We start from the raw sequence: 15999 nt of genomic DNA, 5'->3' as shown, positions 1-15999 counted from the left end.
CAGTATACCCAATGAAAAAAATGACAAAAAGACCCATATTTAAAAACTTATTTTAATTGTTTTAATATTTGATGTTGTTTTTAATTATAATACAAAAGATCCAAAAACCTTTTGTATAATAAAAAGATTTTCCAGTACCTTGTTTACATGTTTCTGCATTATTTCAGATGTTCTGTGTTATTTGTGTTTTGTATTAACTTATCTACAATGAAAAAATATGGTCAATGTGGCATGACTCTGTTAAATGCTCATTAGTTTGTGTTACTGGTAAGTATTAATATTTATAGATGATTAATTCTAGCTTTGCTATTGCCAGAAAAGATTTCGTTATCATGCATATCTCTCTGTAAGCCAACACTGGTCTCACTATGAACCTGCTCGGTTCTTCTCACAATAGAGTTAAATTACACTTCTCTGACTGCTGTTCTGTCTGCTGGTCTGTCCACAAGCTTATAATTGTATGGCTGTGGTCTGTCGTTTGTGTAAGTTTCTCAGAATATCTTATCTCGGCATCCAAACGCGGACCGCGATCCGTTGTCTTCATAGTGTTATTTGCGCGAACTCCCTCATCCGACGTCACTTCCGTTCTGGTGATTTTTCATATGCGGAAGTAAATTTCCGTGACTAAAAACGACTCCAAACGGCTTAATAATAAACTTTAACAAATATTTTAAAGAATATCTAGTTCCTACTTTACTCTTACACACAATAGCCCCTTTCACACACACAGACCTTTCCGGAAAATTACCGGCAATTTTCCGGAAAGGTTGTCTGTGTGAACAGGCCCTTTTTGAAAATACCGGTAAATTCGTTCTGGCTATTTTCCGGAAAGAGAAGTTGTAACATTAGCGGTAATTTGCCAGAATGCTGCGCTGTGTGAATGCAGCAGGAAGATTGCCGGAAATATCGCGTGCACGTCAAGAACGTGCTGACGTGAGACATCTACTTTATCCAATCAGATCAGTCAGATGCATTCATGTGCGCGCGGTTTATGAGAATAAAAGCCTTTGAATATTTTTCCAGACACATTTAGCTGCTAGATGCTTAGATCCTCGCACCCTGTCTCAAGTTTCTTTCGATCCGTCCTCTGATGAACCCATGCAACTTGGTTTCACACGTCTAACCCAGGAGGAAAGAAGGCACAGATTACAAAATCATCTTTGCCTTTACTGCGGCCAAGCGGGGCACATGAAATCCACCTGCAGCGTACAACCTCCCACACCGTTTCAGTCGGTGAGTTCCTCTTATGTTCCATCACTATTCAGTGTATTTATTCCTGTAACAATTACATAGGGTAAAAGAACGATTAATACCACTGCTCTTGTCGACTCTGATTCTGCTGGAAATTTTATTGCTAAAAAGTTTGCATTAAGTCATGAACTATCCCTCAGCTCATGTGACTCCTGTCTTGCAGTGGAAGCATTAGACGGTCGTCCTGTGGGTGAAGGACGCATCCGCATGATCACTAATAAGCTACAATTACAAGTTGGTGTTTTACACACTGAAGAGGTACAATTCTATATTATTGACTCAGTAAATCATCCGTTGGTATTGGGGTTGCCATGGTTACGTCGACATGATCCTCATATTTCATGGAGGGACGGACAAATTCTGCAATGGAGTGAGTCATGCATGAAGTATTGTATTCGGCCCATTCATAGGATCCCGTTGCGAACCACTAACCTTCTGCCTGAATCAGATGATGAACAAATTCCTATTGAGTACAACGACTTGCACGAAGCTTTTAGTAAGCAAAAAGCTACTCAACTTCCCCTGCATCGGCCAAGTGACTGTGCTATTGAATTTATTCCCGGCTCAATTTTCCCAACGGGTCGAATATTTCCTCTGTCACAACCAGAACATAAGGCCGTGTCTAAATATATCGACGAGGAATTGACCAAAGGCTTCATCCGACCATCAACATCCCCTGCATCAGCTGGGTTCTTCTTTGTAAAGAAGAAAGATGGCAGTTTACGTCCCTGTATTGATTACCGAGGGCTCAATGAGATCACTGTTAAGTTCCGTTACCCATTGTCTCTCGTACCTCCTGCCCTTGAACAACTAAGACAGGCCAAATATTATACTAAGCTTGATTTACGCAGTGCATACAACCTTATCAGAATCCGTATTGGTAACGAGTGGAAGACTGCGTTTTCCACCACTAGGGGGCACTATGAGTACAGGGTAATGCCTTTTGGCTTGGCAAACTGTCCTTCTGTGTTCCAATCCTTCATGAACGATGTCTTTCGAGATATGCTGGACCGCTGGGTGATCATTTACATCGACGACATCCTTATCTACTCAAACAACATGGAAGAACATGTCGAACATGTGCGTAAAGTATTGCAACGCATGATTCAGCATCAATTGTACGCCAAATTAGAGAAGAGTGAGTTTGATCAGACACAGATCGCCTTTTTGGGCTATGTCATCAGTGCGGAGGGGATTGCAATGGATGATGCGAAAGTTCAGGCAGTGCAACAATGGCCTTTACCCCAAAATCTCAAGGAGTTACAACGATTTCTGGGCTTTGCTAACTTCTATAGACGGTTTATTAGAGGCTTTAGCTCCATAGCAGCTTCGTTAACGGCTATGACAAAACGAAACTCCCACAAGTTATCCTGGTCCTCCGAAGCACGTCAAGCTTTTACAGATCTCAAGACCCGCTTCATCACAACTCCTATTCTCTGTCACCCCAACCCAGACTTACCTTTTATAGTGGAAGTGGATGCATCCAGCACAGGAGTCGGGGCGGTGTTATCCCAACGTCAGGGTCAACCATCCAAAATGTATCCATGTGCCTTCTTCTCCCGTAAATTGACCAGCGCAGAACGAAATTATGATGTTGGAAATCGCGAATTACTGGCAATGAAATTAACTCTGGAAGAATGGCGGCACTGGCTGGAAGGGGCTAATCATCAATTCACCATTTTGACTGATCATAAGAATCTGGAAAATCTCCGCTCAGCCAAACGTCTCAATCCCTGGCAAGCTCGTTGGGCGTTATTCTTTACCAGATTCAACTTCATCGTCACATACAGACCAGGGAGTAAGAATGGTAAGGCAGATGCGCTATCCAGGCTAACAGAGGACAAACCCACCATTAGCGATGAAATGATTCTCCCTACCAAATTATTAGTGGCTCCAGTACAGTGGGACATACTTACCGAAGTTCAAAAGGCAAACTGAGAAAACAGTCCTCCAGTAGATTGTCCAACTCATCTAACCTTTGTACCCAAAGATATACGTTCACGACTACTTACTCACGTTCATGACACTCCCAGCTCTGGGCATCCAGGCATCACGGCAACATTGGAGATAGTCAAATCTCGTTTCTGGTGGCCTTCTCTCACGAAGGATGTGATCGATTTTGTTCAGAACTGTAATGTTTGTCAAACGACGAAGGCATCTCACCAAACCCCTGCTGGTCTATTACAACCATTACCTGTTCCGCAGCGCCCCTGGTCCCACATAGCTGTGGACTTCATCACTGATCTCCCTGTTTCCCAGAACAACACAGTCATCCTAACGGTGGTCGATCGTTTCTCCAAGGCTTGTCGGTTAATTCCACTACCCAAACTACCCTCCGCCTTTGAGACAGCAGAGGCTCTGTGCAACCAAGTATTTCGAATCTTTGGCTTACCTGACGATATAGTATCTGACAGGGGATCTCAATTCACTTCTCGGGTATGGACCGCTCTCTGCAAGAACCTCAATATTAACGTTAGCCTTACCTCAGGGTTTCATCTTCAATCTAACGGTCAGACTGAACGATTGAATCAAGAAGTGATTCGCTTCCTGCGTTCCTACTGTCATCAGCAGCAGAATGAATGGAGCCGTTATCTTATGTGGGCGGAGTATGCACAGAACTCATTGATAAAACCAGCTACAGGCATCACTCCATTTAAGTGTATTCTTGGTTATCAACTACCACTGTTCCCATGGTCTGGAGAACCCACTGAGTTACCAGCTGTCACGGACTGGCTGCAACGGAGCGAGAATGTTTGGAATCAGGCTCACAGACATCTCATGAGGGCAGTTAGGAGGAGAGAGATCCAGGCAAATCGTCATCGGCGCCAGGGACCCACGTATCATCCAGGGCAGTGGGTGTGGTTGTCAACACGGGATCTTCGTCTGAGGTTACCCTGCCGCAAACTCAGTCCCAGGTATGTAGGGCCATTCAAAATTTTACGTCAAATTACTCCAGTGTCTTTCCGCTTGGCTTTGCCTAATCATTTTCGTATTTCTCCCACTTTCCATATGTCATTAATCAAACCCGCTGGTGGTCCACGAGAAGAGGAGGTTGAGGAAGGATCGGAAACAAGGACCCCCTCACCTGTTATGATCGAGGGCGAAGAAGCCTATCTCGTTCGAGAAGTGCTGGATTCTCGACGCCGGGGTGGCGCCCTCCAATATCTGGTGGACTGGGAAGGGTATGGTCCAGAGGAACGATCCTGGGTGAATGCTAGAGATATTTTAGACCCAACTCTCACAGAGGAGTTTCATCAAAGGTTCCCAGAGAAACCAGCCCCCTGACAGCGCGGTAGACCCCGGCGTCAGGTGCATTCTCGCTTCAGGAGCCGCTCGCAGGAGGGGGGTTCTGTTGTAAATGAGCCCGAATTCTAATTCAACTCACGGACTCAAATTCCCATAAGCCCTTCACTGATTGCGGTCCAGGGGCTTCTCATCAGCTCAGCGTTTATATACCACACTCACGCTCTGGTTTATTGCGAAGTCTTGATTTGCCCTGCTGTCATTACTGAGCGTTCTCTACTCCACATCTCCGATTGATCTGTGCTTTTGACCCTTTGCCCGACTCTACGATTAAGAAAGACATCCGCCTGCCCTGAACTCCAGCCTGTTATTCCGACTAAGTAAGATATCTGCCTGCCTTTGAACTCTAGCCTGTCCCTCTTTTGATTCCTGGATTGCCCCTTGTTATTGTTTGTATGTGTGCTTTCAATAAAGCTTGCAAATGAATTCAATGCCATCTGACTCATCACAACAGAAGCTCCGGGCTGCCAACTCTCACACATTTGGCTGTATTTTGTGACTGTACTCTCACTGTATTCTCACGCTCTCATGCCACACATTCATTTTCTCACGCAGAAAAATCATCCTGTGAATAGTTTTTTTTCCGTTAAAGATGTAATTTGAAGCATGTTAAAGACTTTTATGTTATTCTCTCTATGTGCAACTGATCCACAGCTGGTGAAAGCAATGTAATCAAAAACAAATTGACGCATGCGTGCAGAAAACATACCCGCACGTCTCTCGCATTGCCCCTGCTTGACGCTGATGCGCTTCTCGCGTTGCCGCTCTAGTATGAGTCCTGGTTGCAGGGGCGGACTGGCCATTTGGCAATGGCCGGCAAGGGCCGGATCTTTTTTTTTAAATGTGGGCCGGTGTGATATATTTTTATTTTTATATGTATTGTTTTTACATGCAGGCAGCTTTTATCTCTTGCAATAAGTGAATATGATGATTGTTACAAACCCCTGATGTTAGTCTAGGGTTGTGGGGTTTGACATTTGATTAATTAAAATATATTTATATAAACAGTGAATGAGTGGAAAGACAACCAACGTAATGCTAAAAAATGTGTGCTTTTATTTACAATCCCAAATTGAACAACAACAACGAATTAATCAAAAATAAAGAAAAAGTAAGGTAAAAATATACTATTTACAAGATGTACAAATCTGAGACAAATAAAGACGGGAAAAAACAAGAGAGCTGGCAGAAGGGACGCAGGCAGCGCTAAAGAAATGAAAAGAACAAAACCCAAACTAAATCTAACTCCCCAGAAGCATCTAGCTAATTAACTATGTGAAAAACAGTATAATTAACACGTGGAGATCTTCTGAGTCCTAACTATCTACTCTATCTATATATCCAAAAAGTACAAGGAGTGGCGCTCGCCCCTAACCTAGTGTACTAGACAGCAGAGTAGTCCTATGTGTTGCGAAATGTATGTCACGTGACCTTCTTACCTGTCCGCTTCGTCCAAGCCTCGTAAACAACAATAAACTAAGAACGATGTACGAATAACGGACGGATAACGTGCACACAGAAACGAGCAACAACAAAACACAGTTAGACAGGTTATTCCTAAACGCACGCGATAAATACAATCAAACAACAAAGCAAAGAAAGAGAAAAATGCAAGCAAGGGAAGGCGAGTGGTCTGGCGCGCGCTTTTAACACGGGTGGTCTTTGCTTACATTCTGCTGTGGCGATCTCAGATTAATAAAGGGTCTAAGCCGAAAAGAAAATGAATGAATGAAATGATTGATGTATAAATTTGTTATAAATGGGTTGTTTTTGTTCCAGTCACGTACATTAAAAGTTTAAATATATATTACATAAGGTACTGGTTATGGCTGATTTTTAGTCCCAGTCCGCCCCTGCCTGGTTGTGAACATGCATGCCTAAAAAAAATATACGCGGATCATGCACCGCTCATGCGTTGTGCAACATGTGTAGTACTGAGAAATACCTAACGTGGGAATAAGATGGGATCAATTATGAACCCGATTCGAATCCAGCGTCTGATGAACTCATTCTTCTTTCCCCCAGTACATATCAGATTTTGTCTATACTCTTCATTTGGAGGAAGACAAGTAGGAATCATTAATAAGTGAGTGCATTATAGAAGACTCAGATTCATAGAAATGAACTGGATTGGAGAGGTGTTATCCAAATCATATGCATTATAAGTTTGTAGAAGTTATATATTAACAATACCCTTAAATAAAATTTTCAAAAACTGCTTCAGTGAACCTGAACAAGCACATTAAAAATCCATTAATTTTCAACTATTATTAGTTTTTTTTATTTTTATTTTTTTTTATTAAAGAGTGCTTTAAAAATTAGTTAAATCTTTGTAGACTAGAAATATATGTAGGCTACTGTATATCATTTATTTAAAAAATGTGGGCAATTACAGATTAGTTTTATTTAAAAATATTTTATTAATCTTATTTTTTAAATCAACTATAGGGATGCGGCCAGGTAAGGGGCCTACAGGACATTGTGCCCAGGGGCCTCTGAATTCTTAATCCGGGCCTGCCTTTCATAGACTTTCATTGGGATTCTCAGTCTACATGAAAATCAAAGGCCATAATTTATTAAAATGTAATATGATTATTATCTTGATGGATAAAGCAAAAACAATAAGTGAGACGCATTTTAAAATGCACTAGGTTTATAAATAAATGTAAAAACAAATCTGTAATCTTCTGTAATGGAAGGTATCAAATGATGTTATTAAAAAATTATCAATTTGAGTTAATAGATGCACATTTCAGAGGGGCTGCGTTTTATGGCAAGACTAACAGCTTTTAATGTACAGGTGTCAGTGCGTAGTGAGTTTTGAAAATAGACTAAATTAAAGTTTAACTAATGTAATGATGGTCTTATTTTGAATAACATACCTCCTGATAGTTTTTTTTTTTTTTTGTATGAAGCAGAAAGGGAGTTTAGACTTAACAAACCTAATTCTTGGCCATAAGTAGGCCCACACAGAATCTGCACATGCAGAATTCCACAGATTTTTAGTCCAATATTGATTGCGTTTATTTACTTGTGTAAATGTGTGTATATTTACATTTATTCCATTTTTTTATTAGATTCAGTAATATTATTGACTAATAAAATATTCATATGGTTTATTTAAAATAGTTTGTACAGTAATATTTTTCTGTCTTTTAGTAAAGATATTATATGAGAGACTTGCTTTGTTTTCAAATAATGTTGATCTAATTGGATTTGCATTGTAAACATTAAATAAATATATTTTATTATTTTAAATAATATTTTTTATTTCATTTATTAAGGTTTTAGTTATGATACTACCAAATAATTCCACATAAATCCGCAGATTTTTAACACAATTCTGCGCAGAAATAGCAAAAAAATGTCCGCAGATTCCGTCTGGCCCTAGTCATAAGTCAGATCTAAGACAACACACAACAGATAATTCTTATTTTTCTGTTTTTATACAATCTGTAGAATTTCATTCTAATGAAATTAATATTCATTCATTCATTTTCCTTCAGCTTAGTCTCTATTTCTGAGGTCACTACAGCGGAATGAACAGCCAACTGTTACAGCGTATGTTTCACGCAGTGGATTCCCTTCCAGCCGCAACCCAGTACTGGGAAACTCACATACACACTCATTCACACAAACACACTGATGCACTACAACCAATTTAGTTAATCAATTCCCCATAGCACATGTGTCACTCTAACTAGTGACCTTCATGCTGTGAGGCGACAGTGCTAACCACTGAGCCACCATGCTGTCCTGAAATTAATATGTTTATGCAAAAGATTTTTAAAATGATCTTAGATTATCACTTCAGTTGTATCTTTACATTGTTTTCCAGTTACATTTAGAATTGGATTTTTCCATTTATTTATTTATTTATTTATTTATTTATTTATTTATTTATTTATTTATTTATAATAGGATAATTGTATAATAGTAATAATACTCTAATTTGTAATAAATATTTTAAAAATATCTATTAAAATAACATATTTATCATTTTATATATTTATAAAAACACAGGGCGTGGTTTTGTTAATGGGGCCTGGCTTGTTGATATGGGCATGGCGTAAATTCTCACTCCAAGATAAAGCCAAAAGTTGGCAGCCCTGAAAGCTGTCATGCATATTACTGAAGATGCACCGCATACACAACAGAGTGCACTGATTGGTTTGAACCAAGTCTTACTCATAAATGAATGCAGCATACTCAGAGATGTAATAAGGTACTCCCAGGTAGAGACGCCCAAATTTGTTTCAAACCGGAAGTACGAATTTGCTCGAAATAACGCAAAAACAACCAGTTTTCACTTTGAGTGAAATAAATGTGTCCTTATAGGGTTTTTAGCATCATATATGGGACACATATACGACTGGCAACAGCTCAAAAAATGTGTTTTGGTGTTTCGTGACCCTTTATTAATAGTATTTTAAAAAAGCGTTTGCTATAAAACCAACATTTACCTGTTGCTCATATGTCCCCTCATATTGGTTTAATGGCTAAAATATGATTTTTTTTTTTTAAAGTTTTAAGTTTATATGTGATTCAAGGTAAAATTATACAATTTATGCATGCTGTGGTATCTTTTTTTTTTTTTTTTTTTAAGTTTTAAATTTAGATATCTTACCCAAACCATATATTTACAATGTTAGGCCTTAACATGGTGGATGGTACTATGCAATGTTTTTTTTTCTATATTTATTGTTTTCATTATTTTATTTTCCAAAAAATATTAATTTCACAGGGTTGAGAATCCAGTGACGGGCTTGAAGACCGTAACAGGGTTGAGGGGACACTTTAATTGCAATTTTAATTTGTTTTAATTAATTTGAATTACAAATAAGACTTAATCAAAACACTTGTTTATTTGAGTAAAACATTTAGCAAAGGCAATAATCAAACTGAAATGAAATTAAACGTCATTAAACCAAACTACAGTCAAAATTCTAAAAAGTAAACTGCTGCAGTTAACTGGACCATTAGTAACCTTTAAAAATGCTGATAAAGGCCTATGTTACCAAATATATTGCTGAACAGAGCCTACAGTAAACAGGAGCAACAGGTAAATCATGTCTAAAAGATTATTTTCTGGAACTTAAAAAAAACTGCAGCAGAAAAAATCTTCTTAATAATTGTTATTTAAAATTCTTAAAAATACTAATAAAAATAAAATACAGTTCTATAGCCAGATGGGATTATCTGTGGTCTGAGTATTTCAGAGACTGCTGATCTACTGGGATTTTCATACACAACAATCTCTAGGGGAGAAAAATATGCAGTGAGCGGCAGTTCTGTGGGTGCAAATGCCTTGTTGATGCCAGAGGTCAGAGGAGATTGGCCAGACTAGTTTCAGTTGATAGAAAGGCAACAGTAACTCAAATAAGCACTCGTTACAAACAGGGTCTGCTGAAGAGCATCTCTGAACACAAAACACGTCCAACCTTGGAGCGGATGGGCTACAGCAGCAGAAGACCACCAGCGGATTCAATCAGGGACTCCTAAACCTTTTGATAGCTTAACCCTCTTTATCCATAACATATGAATTATGCCCTCATTGACTCCCTCTATAAAGTTGTGTAATTTTTTCACTTTACGTGTTCTGATTTTATCAGCTTTTCATTTACTCATGATGAAACTGGTGGCACATTCAATATAAAATCTGCTGCTGATACGGGTGCCATGTATGTCTGACATAAAATTGCGTTAAAGTTTAAGTAAAAACACTGCTTCAAGTATTTTATCATTGAAAAAAAAAAAAGTTTTAGTAAGTATACTGAAATGTTTTTTTAATTAAAATTCTTGATAAATTGGGTGAATATCTCAACCCTGTTACAGGTTTACAACCCCAGAACAATTCAATAATGTCATGTGTAACGAGGTTGAGTGTAATGGGGTTGAGTTTTTAAAACAAAATGACCCCCTGTTCCTCATGTGGTTTAAACGAGAAGGCCGACATGGCAGCAATTAAACAAGATTATGTTAGGCTATATTGTTTAAAAAAAAAAAACATTTATATTCCATAAATTTACGTTATGGGGTTGAATTGTTAAGCTTTCCAAACTATAATAAACATAAAAAAATGTAATAAATGAGAGAGTAAATCACTGTCTTAAACCATGTTTGTGAAAATAAGCTTGTCTGTTGCACAGTAGCAGGGTACTGCTGACGTCACAGGTGAGCCCCGAAGGCACTGTAGCTTTTTAATTTTGCGTTTGCATTTAAGATCCAAAAGTGCTCAAAGTTGTATTTTAATGTGAGGATATCACACATATATATATATATATATATATATATATATATATATATATATATATATATATATATATATATATATACATATATATGAACAGTGTTTAAACTCAGAGCATATTTTATGCTATTTTTGAAAAGCCTATAGGAAATATACGGATTTAATCGAGGGGAACAGTTTTATACAATGTGACGTCATAGTTCCTCCACTCTTGCTGGTGTGACGGGGTTGAGTTTATATTGAGGGACATAATTTGTAGCCTGTTTTATATATATATATATATATATATATATATATATATATATATATATATATATATATATATATATATATATATATATATATATAATATCTTATTTTTATTTTATTTGTATTTATCACCAGAAAAGAACACAACAAATAGTTGTAGTACTGAAAAGAAAAATAGACACTGTGTGCATTTTATTATTTTTTTTCTACATGCAATTTCAAGGAAGTGCCTCAGGAACAGGAAAAATATAGCTTGTTTTGTGACAAATATTATTTTTATGGTAAAAATGCTTTAAATGTAATTTTTTCATTCATTATATAATAAAAATGCTTTTAAAATTTAATTTTATGTCAACAACCACTTTACAAAATATGGGGGGACTGAAATATTATCTAATGCCAGAAATGACCCGTAAACATTCCGTGTATCATGTCAATCTCCAAACCAACAGTGGGCGCTGTAAGCATCATCCCATTCCGCTCCCCTCTTTTCAGTCCGAGGAGGAATAAAATCCCTGCTTGAGTGACGCAGGAGAGCAGAGGATGATTGGAGCTGAACCGATGTGCAACAACTAAACAAGAGTCAGTACTCCCTGGCTTTCCAACAGAAAAAGCCACCATCTGCAAACAGATGAGCGTCTGAAATGCTCATGTTTGCACTGATGCCTTCGGCTTCCACTACCGTAACTTTACTGTGTTCTCCGCGCATAATCGAGATCATCTGTCCGGAGTCGATATTACTGCTCCAGTAACGGATTGACTCAAGCTTATCATTCACATTTTACGGCATGACATGTAGATAATCATCCGATACTTTGATGGGGCTTCTGAGGATCATGATGCCACCCAAGTTCCAGCTGCTGGCTGTTATGGCGTTTGGAGTGGCGATGCTGTTTATTGAAAACCAGATTCAGAAGCTGGATGAGTCTCGGGCAAAGCTGGGTAAGACTGCGATTCTGTCTTAATTTTAAACTGAATTAAGTGAGGTGCCTACTTAGACAGCAGTTGTGGACGTCATGTATGCAGGCTGTTCTTGTGCAAAATGATGCTGTTTAGGTGGGTTTGAAACAGACTGTTTTGCTGTTTGTCTCGTTTAAACATCATTCCTGCAAGACATTGCTGGAGGATTGCTGAAGACATCCAGATTTGCATTGCGCAATCACGATGAAGTAGTTCACCCACATCTTTCTGTTCTATACTCCCCCTCACGTCAATGCTTATTGTTTTTTAATAGCTTTTTCATTCTGTACATGTTGTAGACTTAAGTAGTGAGCCAATAAATAAATATTTTGTCATCATTTACTCCCTCTTCCCTTGTTCAAAACCTGTTTAAGTTTAATTCTTCTGGCTAAACACAATATGGATATAATGTATACATTTAAAAAAAGCTATAAAGCTGTAACCACTGACGTCCATAGCAGGAAAAACATATATCCTGCGGAAGTCAATGGTTTTTCAGCTTCCTTCAAAATGTCTTATTTTTTTGTTTAACAGAAGAAATCAACTCATAATGAATAATTCAATCATAAACAATCATAAATAATGAGTCATAAATTCAATCGTGAATTCTACTTGATGGAAAGTAAACAATGTGTAACTTTTTACTTTTTTGAATGAATCATCTTTTTTAAGAGGTCAAACCTAAAGGGTGGATAACATATGGTGAATGTTGTTATCTATTATAATTTTCAAAACTACAGTAGCTGCTCACTTTTCAATGTCATTATATCTCATTGCTTACAGATATTTTTTTGGAAAATAAATCTATCATAATGGTGTTTTTTTCCGTGCTAAACCATCAACCAATGCAACTAGCCATAAGAAAAATAGTTTCTTTTCAATCATAAAACATAAATTTACCGGATTAATCAATGGAAGTTGAGACAGAGTTGATGTAATTATGATGACTGTGTATGCTCAGAATTTAGAGAGAGACTATTAGACTTGAGTACACTCTTCTCAGTGCTTCATGAGAAAGTTTAAGCTATTGTTGATTTCAGAATCAAATTCATCTGAACCATAAAGATGGATCCATGTTGATGTTTTTAAACTTCCATTATATTTAGAAGACAACTAGATTATAACTAAACCAATAACTAAATCAAAATAAATAACTAGAAAATAACTAGATTTTAAGTGAATAACAATTTTATTTTTCACCTTTTATAATACTACTATTTATATTATGCGCTATGTTGTATTTAAGGAAATTTATTTATTTTTATCATTTGGATGACAGCACTCTTGTATGACACCACAGTGATGCAAGCAGAAATGTGAATAACAGTATAGGGAGAACATTAAAAGCTTGCAAGATGTTGGCACTGTACTTTCATTTTATCTAGCAAAAATTTTGGACATGAAGCAGTAATAATTTTTTTTTTTTTTTTTTTAGTTTTGTATTTCATTGTTTACAAGTCAGAATTATTAGCCCCCCTGTTTCCCCCCCCCCAATTTCTGTTTAATAGAGAAAATATTTTTTTTCAACACATTTCTTATCATAATAGTTTTAATAACTCATTTCTAATAACTGATTTATTTTTACTTTGCCATGATGACAGTAAATAGTAGTTCACAAGATATTTTTCTAGACACTTCTATACAGCTTAAAGGGACATTTAAATGCTTAACTAGGTTATTTAGGTTAACTGGGCAGGTTAGGGTAATTAGGCAGGTTATTGTATAATGACAGTTTGTTCTGTAGACTATCAAAAAAAAAATAGCTAAAGGGGCTAATAGTGTTGACCTAAAATAGTTTAAAAGAAATTAAAAACTGCTTTTATTCTAGCCGAAATAAAACAAATAAGACTTTCTCCAGAAGAAAAAAATATTATCACACATACTGTGAAAATGTCCTTGCTCTGTTAAACATTATTTGGGAAATATTTAATAATTCTCACTTCAACTATATTTTATATTTCTACATTCCTAATTAAATACTTGATCAAGAGTTCTGAAAAAGTGAGAAAAATGATCACATAAATGTGATTTTAAGGCACATACTTAAAATGTAGTTATTAATATATTAATAACTTCATTTTTGAGTATATACCTTAAACTGTATATAAAAGTGAGATGTATAAATGGTCCGTTCCTTGTGGTCATTATACAATCTATTGGTTAAATTTACAGAAAATGTGCTATATTGAGATATATATCGGTATGTGAGATTACTTATATCACGATGTGATATTTTCATCATATTGCCTAGCTGCTCTTTTTTTTTCTTTAACTTTAAACATCATTTTTTGAACATTTTGAATTTATTCGCTTCGTTTGTGTGTCAAATTTGATTCATTTGCACGTGAAATTCACTTACATTAGATTTGGATTCATGCCATGTGCAGGGTTTCTTTCTGCCCGGTGACTCTAGCTTTGTTGCTAAATGGCTAACAAGGAGTCCACTAGATACATTCAGAGGTGCAGCCAGCTCTGTTTGTTCATCAACTCCTCCAGAAACTATATCTGGATCATAGAGGCCTTCAACTGTGCTTCTGAATGAGATGAACCCAGTTTGAGGAGCTGTTGTCTGGTGTTGGTATAATGATATCCCCTCGGGAGACCAACTACAGGCACTTTAACCGTGTCCCAAATCGCATACTTATGCACTGTTCTATGCCATTTTGTAGTATAAATTGTGGAAGTAGTGCGTTCACACTGAAAACTCTAAAATTAATAAGTGCACTTTAAATACCCAGATGATGCACTCATTCAGCCTGTAAAATGAAGTGTGTAATGATGGACACTTCACACATACATTGACAACAGCTTTGCTCACATACAGTAGCTGAAGGGGCGGAGTTATCGGGCGCCAGGGCTGGACTGGGGCAAAAAATCGGCCCTGGCATTTTGGGCCAGAGCGGCCCACTACATTCAATCAAAATGCTATCTATGCACGTCCAGTATTTTAATCAACTCATATTTTATAAAACACAAAAGCCATATATATGAAATAAATAAATACAAACTTTAATCTCAATTTAATTTCTGTATACTGTCCATAAAGATATTTGTTGAGTTCTAAAAAATACACTATTCATTTATTTATTTTTCTTCGCATTAGTCCCTTATTTATCAGGGGTAGCCGCAGTGGAATGAACTGCACACTATTCCAGCATGTTTTATGCAGCAGATGCCTTTCCAGCCCCAACCCAATATTGGAAATCACCCATACACACTCATTCACACACACTCGTACACTACAGCCAATTTAGCTCATTCAACACACTATTCACTCAGCCTATATTCAGTAATAAACATAACAAAAACTGCCTGGTGATGCATGGGTAAATCTTCAAAGGGAACAGTGTACTTTATAACCTCTTTCACCTCATCCTGCTTGCTGTTTCACTATCTAAACAATGAAAACATAATATAAGTCAAATTTGTTTCATTTTGATATTATGATTAACAGACACCAAACAGCCTCGTGTAGCTGCATATTTATATGAGCATCATCTTCACTCTGCATATTTATAACAAAACAGGGCTTAAATATAACTCCCTCCTTTAATTTTCTTTGAAAAGAACAAACTTTACCCTGTCTCTTTTGCAGAATATCAGTTTTAATAATCAATAATGGCCATTATAACAGTATAACGTACAATAAATTTATATGATAAATGTAAGCAATCAGTCAATATGCAGAATCAGTGTACGTGGTTACATAAATTAATATATTAGCTTATCTTTGCACTCAGCCAAAACAACAAGATGAATTCAATATCACGTTTAACAACTATAGTGAGATGAGATCATCCAGCAGATGAACTGTCTGACATGCACTATACTCTCACCTGGGGTTTATGCTCACCTGCTGAATTACTGGCTGCAACTCTAGGCAGAGAGTGTGTGTGTGGTCACGTGATTTGCGTTTTTAGCCGTGACTAGAATGAACGGAGAACTTTTCAGAACCGCAAAATGAAACGCGGTGTATTTCCCGTGAT

General features: G+C 37.0%; 1 protein-coding gene across 1 annotated transcript in view; it reads left to right on the top strand.

Annotated features, from left to right (window-relative positions):
- The first annotated feature begins 11587 nt into the window (after nucleotides 1-11587).
- The window catches only part of hs2st1b (heparan sulfate 2-O-sulfotransferase 1b), a 163096-nt gene continuing 158684 nt past the window's right edge, over nucleotides 11588-15999 (top strand). Inside the window, exon 1 of the mRNA XM_009302420.5 lies at nucleotides 11588-11995. Within this exon, the coding sequence (XP_009300695.1) occupies nucleotides 11872-11995 (124 nt within the window). The 5' untranslated portion in view covers nucleotides 11588-11871. The remainder of the gene's footprint in view (nucleotides 11996-15999) is intronic.

The sequence above is a fragment of the Danio rerio genome, chromosome 6, assembly GCF_049306965.1.
Source record: "Danio rerio strain Tuebingen ecotype United States chromosome 6, GRCz12tu, whole genome shotgun sequence".
NCBI lineage: Eukaryota > Metazoa > Chordata > Actinopteri > Cypriniformes > Danionidae > Danio > Danio rerio.
The sequence above is the reverse complement of the archived record's forward strand: the minus strand, read 5'-3'. Positions and strand labels throughout refer to the sequence as shown.